Source organism: Filicampus tigris, chromosome 19 (genome assembly GCF_054856515.1).
Source record: "Filicampus tigris isolate MCC_2025a chromosome 19, RoL_Ftig_1.0, whole genome shotgun sequence".
Taxonomy (NCBI): Eukaryota; Metazoa; Chordata; class Actinopteri; order Syngnathiformes; family Syngnathidae; genus Filicampus; species Filicampus tigris.
Genome location: NC_141235.1, coordinates 6,357,610 through 6,363,609, shown reverse-complemented (window position 1 = coordinate 6,363,609; position 6,000 = coordinate 6,357,610). Strand labels below are relative to the sequence as shown.

The 6,000-nt window shown below is 42.5% G+C and overlaps 1 protein-coding gene across 1 annotated transcript; it reads left to right on the top strand.

Moving 5' to 3' along the window:
* The first annotated feature begins 414 nt into the window (after positions 1-414).
* On the top strand, positions 415-3,897 carry LOC147129171 (uncharacterized). Its single transcript, XM_086016295.1, has 2 exons — positions 415-539; positions 720-3,897. The coding sequence occupies exon 2, from the start codon at positions 908-910 to the stop codon at positions 1,352-1,354; it is 447 nt and encodes a 148-aa protein (XP_085872421.1). The 5' UTR covers positions 415-539; positions 720-907; the 3' UTR covers positions 1,355-3,897.
* The last annotated feature ends 2,103 nt before the right edge of the window (positions 3,898-6,000 follow it).

The window sequence follows — 6,000 nt, the reverse complement described above, 5'->3', positions numbered from 1 at the left end:
TAGAAGAAAAAAAAGCATGTAGCAGCAGATAGTGTTCTTATATGTTGCCTTTGATTGGGCAAGAAAATACAGTATGATTTGATAACTCGGGTGGGTGTTAAAATGATGCAGTCCAACAGCATGATTTTTCCAGGTCCGTCAAAGCAACATCATTCATGCCGTGTCGTCTATGAGATGTATGTCTAACGTAAGAGGTAGGAAGCAGTTGGATTGCTCAAAGATGTATGCCTTGCAGATGTGGTATACTCCACTTTTTCATGGCGCTCATGTTCAAGTTGAATAATGCATCAGTACCATTGAATGAGAGCACTCAGCTATTAACGTCACCCAAACCCGTCCTTCCTGAGACCTCTCAGCTTTCTGAGCCTATCGGATCGCTGCAAAACGTCTACCGCTTCCGATAAGCCCCTCCCTCTCTCATCTGTGATTATAAAGAGCTCCGGACAATGGCAACACAGATGCACGCGCACGCACGCCGCAGCTCGTGCTACGAGGCTGCAATGAAGACATCACATATTGATGGACAGTGACAAAATAGGGTGAGTGGATTCTTTTGGGGCGTTTGTGCGTGTACGCGTGTAGCTAAAAATAACTCAGCTGCTATCACTGTTTTGCGGTCTCTCTAACAGCAATCCACTTCAATGCAAATGTTTTCCAGCAGAAATATCTTCTAGCCTTGTGTTTTTAATCCTCTTCTCCTCCTATCGTTCAAATCGCAGGCACATGCTGGCAAGTATTGAGGGCAACAACCAGAAGAAGAGTGACAGAGAGTAGTGGAAGCAGCTTGTGTAGTGGTGCGCGCTCCAGCAGCAATCAGCCACAAGCACACGCTGAGAGGATCCCCTAAAACAAAACAAAAAAACGGGCACCCTTTCCTACATCGTTACCCAAGGACACTGGCTCGGAGATGGGCTGCTCCTCTGGCCGCCAGCCCCCTGCCCCGATGCTTCACCCAGACTTGGACTGCAGCCACGGCAGCGAGGCAAACACCTTACCCCAGGACTCGGAAAACCAGATCGTAAACGGCTCCGGAAGTGTGGAGGGACAAGAAGTCAAACCTCCGGAGTCTCTCCCCACACTGGAGCGGCTGGCTCAAGCGACGGGCGGCACAGAAAAGTCCTGGTACCGCTGCGTGTTCCCTTTCGGGGTGATTTCGCTGGTTATCGGGATGGCGGGCACGGGGGTGACGTTCACTTTCGACAATCTGCTCCAGACCAAAGTGGTGTCGGTGGCGTTGCTCTGCACCGGTGTCGTGATGCTGCTGGTGGCTGCCGTCTGTTGGCGGGCCCACAGACTGAGGAGGAGGAAAAAGAAGGAGGGGGGGTTCTTTACCACTGATCTGGGTACTTTATGATGGAATGTCAGGCATATGCCAGACGGAACACTTTGAGCCAGACTGTCAGTGACAAGGACAGATGAATGACAATACATTTGGAACGGGTGTATTACTGAGTTTGGTGTAATACTGTGACAGTCCCGTATCATCACAAGTAGACAAACAATCAAGCAGAGGGATCACCACCATTTTGACCACTTAAATAGAGTGCGTCACTCTTAAAATTGCTGATATTGAATACATCGCCAATATGCCATACAATCGATTGATAGCTTCACCCAAAAGTTGCCTCCTTATGTCAGGGAACTGATGTAGAGATATGCAAGAGTTATAAATACATCCTGATCCTTAACCTGAAACTTGATACAGCGACGTTTACCTACAATTGTGTAGCAAGGAAGATGAAGGTGATGTGAAATTTAACTGTTCAGTGCATTGGAGCTGGGGAGCTAGTAAATCGAAATGACTCCAAATGTATTTACGTTTACATTTGTAAGTTTGGCTCATCTAAGAACGGTTTCGGGTGAAATCTAATAGTTGTGATTTCTAGTAGAGGGCTGATCGGCACGATTATTTGATCTCAACACTCAAAACAAACAAAAAACTAGAACCGATTTTACAGCTATTGAATGTACACAATGCCATTGATGCACACGACCATAGCAACCGACATTCCCAAGGTAGCTTCAGCATTTCCTGGCATTCTTCAAATTGTGGCATCTATTTACTAAAATGCAGATGTTTACCAGCGTGTTTCTGAGACCATTGTAACACACAACTCACATATCTTATAGTACCTTGTACTTTAAGGGACATAAACTGACTCCCCTACTACTCTTTGAGTCATTCTCGAGGCTCTATAATCACAAATAACGGTCCAATTGCTGGCAATGTGCCACTCACTAAAACTAAGTTAAATGTCAAGAATATAAGCATTTGACGATGGGAAAAAGGCATCAAAACCAAAAAACATGTACATGATATCAAGGTGAACTGAGTCAAACTGTCCTCTTCGCTAGAAAGTGTGCTGTTTGTTTTTAAAACGACTTTTTGCATCTATCAAGAAATCAGTGAACATCAATCAAAGAAACGAATTGTGCCTGCGTGGACAACTTCTAAAAGCTTCTCGTAAAGGTCAACACTTTCCCCTGCTGCCCCCCGAGCTTTGTTGAAATAACCACCATCCAGCTGTGTGGGATCAATAGAAATCGTTATGATGTGAACGATGAAGCCTTTGGGGAAATGGACTGTCTTTTCTTTTCCTGCAAATGAAATTGCTTTGCCTGCTGTATGCACTCTTGATGGTGACCCTTTTATTGTGTGGCAAGCAAATCCCATTCCGGACATACCTCAGTGAACACAAAGCAACAAAAAAAAAAAATAACAGCGCGACTGTTCTCTTGATCCTCGCTAAATCAAACAGAGGCTACTTCCCGCTGACATTAACAGTTGCTGCGCGTAAAGAGGGAACCCCATTCACCCACTTCCCTTGCACTTTCTGCCTCTGTCCATGAAAAGATTCACACGTGTTCATTTAGCTGGCATGAGAAAGGAATATAGTTAATGTGGAGAATAGCTTAGCTCGTGGTAGCATTGGTGAGAATGCTATAGCTAGTGCTGTTCTTTTTGGAGTACCCAACAATAGAACGTCTAAGGCCAAGAAGAGGTGATTGTGGAGCCGACATGTAGCATGTACTGTAGGTCAGCCAGTGTACAGTAAAGCACAATGTCGTGATGATGTAATATTGGCTTTTAGCAGCAGGTGATGTGCTTTTAAGACCCAGCAGAATCTACTTAGCTGTAGCAATGTATTTGACCGTTAATTGCATCGATTAAATGTTAACTGGGTGTACCGTGGTCTTTTTTTTTCTCCTTTTTTGCACAGTATGAGACATATTTGAGACATTTAGAGATACTCCCTATGCTTGCGTGGTTTTTCTTCAGGTACTTCCTCCAACATTCCCAAGACACTAAATTGTCCATAGTCCTGTAAATGTGAGTGGGAATGCTTGGCGACGAGTCCAGAGTGCACCCCACCTCTCACCCAAAGTCAGCGCATCCATGACCCCGATGAAGACAAGCACTGCAGAAAATGAATGCATGGATGACACAATGAATCTGTTGCCAAATTCCAGGGTAGTGACCCAAATTCCTGAAAACAACCGGAACAAAGCCCAACACAAACACAAAATGTAAAGCAGAATTCCCTAATGAGAACACAAGTGCAATCAAAAATGATGAATCATAAAAATGACTTTATAAATGAAATACCCTTTTCATTTTGTTGTCTGATAAGCACTTTAGTTTTTCTCTTCTATGTGCCCCTAACAAAAGTCTGAATGTACAATGAACAGTAAGTGTCTTATTTGTACAGGCTGTAAAGATGTATCTACTATTTTGAATGGTGATAAAACATTGTGTATTTGTATGTCGGAATTGGGCTGCTTTTTTTTTCATATTCAATTCACCTGTGGTGATGTGAGTAGAAAGCGTTTTTAAGATCAGGCAATTGTCACTTCAGGTACCTGAAAGAAGTCAAATAAAACTCCTCATTGGATGTATTGGCATGCCTCAGCTTGTTCTTGAGTGCCTTCTCCTGACCAGTGGGTGTGTGGGTGTGTGTGTGTGTGTGTGGGTGTGCGTGTGTGTGTGTGTGTGTGTGTATATATATATATATATATATATATATATATATATATATATATATATATATATATATATATATATATATATATATATATATATATATATATATTCTGTCAAGTGAAGCCGTCTGGGTCTCATTCATTTGTCACGATGCAGGGGAAGTTCTGTGGAAATTCCACTTGTTGTCATTTAAAAGTGTAACAGCAGGTCAAATTCAAGCGTCATTGCTCACTTTTTACATTTAATTGAGTCTGCAGGTGGTTGCTTTGTACTGCAGATAATGCAGATAACAGGCAACTTTGTGTGATGGGCAGATGGAAAACAATGGCTATAACAAAAGCTGTTGCTATTGGCAACTCACACTGAATGGCAAATTGTAACATAAAATCTTTCTGATGGCCTTCTGCCCGTTTTAGATTTTTTTTCTAAAGTGTTCAGGAGCGATATCAACAGTTTTGCTTCAGTGGCATCTTTGGATTAGAGAATTAGCAATCAGAAGGCTAGCAGATGGGCTGCTGGTAAGATTGATTATTTGAATAGTCATCAGGCAGAAACATTTGGCAGTTTTCGGCAACACGGCTTGAGCAAGAAAAGAGTGTGTTCAGTATCTTCCTTAGTTTTGCGAGTGTTTTTTTTAATAGAATGACCAGCCTCAAAAGTTATTGAAAGAAGAAGAACGGAGAAGAATACAATATCTGTGTTGTGGTGCTTTAGCCCTTTAAGCGACGGACTGAAAACAATCGGTGCAATTTTTATATTCTATATTTTATACATCCTCTGCATGGTATGATTAATATATAGTGCCGTACTGAAGAGCTGAGAGAGTAGCTGATACATCTCAATAAAGCGTTTTTGAATGAATCCCACTGAGTCCTGGGCAGTAATATGATTGGGTGCTCTTGAATTATGTCATCAGTGTTTGTGTTGGATGTTTTTGTAAGGGAAACGGATGATTTCAGACACACATGCTTTGTGTTACGCGTATGGTCAGAGAACAAATTAAACTCATATCTCACGGCACCACTGTATTTTGCTCCCCCGTCATCCATTTCAGCTCCATCAGGCAACTCAAAATCCTCGAAGAATTCAACGCACACTTAATGCTCGGCACCAAATGCTTGACAGGCAAGAACAGAACGGAACGTTTTGCCCCAGAGAGGCCCAAGTGTCTCTCGGGAACACGGCAAGACCAACAAACGTTGAGAAAGTCTGATAAGAAAATTAAATAAAGTCATGAGTGCTCCAATTAAATAATCAAGTCTTCTACTTAGTGATCTATTGATTTTACCAGCTGTGTCCGTCAACGCCACCTTTTGTGAGCACAGCCGTCAGCAGGAGTATTCCAATGAGCACGTATATGCCCACGCTTTTGTCTTCCCACTCCTCCTTTTCCTCCTCTTCACATCCACCCATTTATAAGGGATTGTGTCATCTTTGCTCCCTCTTCGCTTTCCCCCCCTGGATCAGTCTAAAAATAAACTGAGGCTGACTGGAAAGCAAAAGGAAAAGAAACTGGGTAGCTATACAGAATTGGCTGAATAGGTTGCAGCTTCCTTATATGAAATGGTGGTAATACCTCTGGAAAATAGACTCAATTGATATTTTTCGCATTTAGTATGAATTTCTCTACCCGTTGCAGTCACGCTGAATCCCATAATGACAATGAATACAATTTTTACTCATGGAGACATCAGTTGATAGATTACACTGTGTTTATGTGGCGCATTGCCAAACACAAATGCCCCCAATTGCATCAACTACTTCTCGGAGCAATCGAGTGCTGTTAGCTAATGCTTACATGTGAACCCAGACAAACTTAATTATTAAGTTTTAAAGCAATTAAAAAGTCACGTCCACGGCACTTTCCTCCAGTTGCTCCATCTACATTGTATACAACGGTTAAATTTCTTCTCCATTCCTCCGTTTCATCTGGCGCTTTCCAGTGTTCCAGTACTGTAGGTCTGTGGTGGCATCATTTATGGAGTTCAGTCTCCTACGCTTTGATGTCGTGCATGATA

Bases quoted from the DNA above. Each gene is read 5' to 3' on its own strand.
- LOC147129171 (XM_086016295.1), top strand. From the start codon at position 908: ATGGGCTGCTCCTCTGGCCGCCAGCCCCCTGCCCCGATGCTTCACCCA.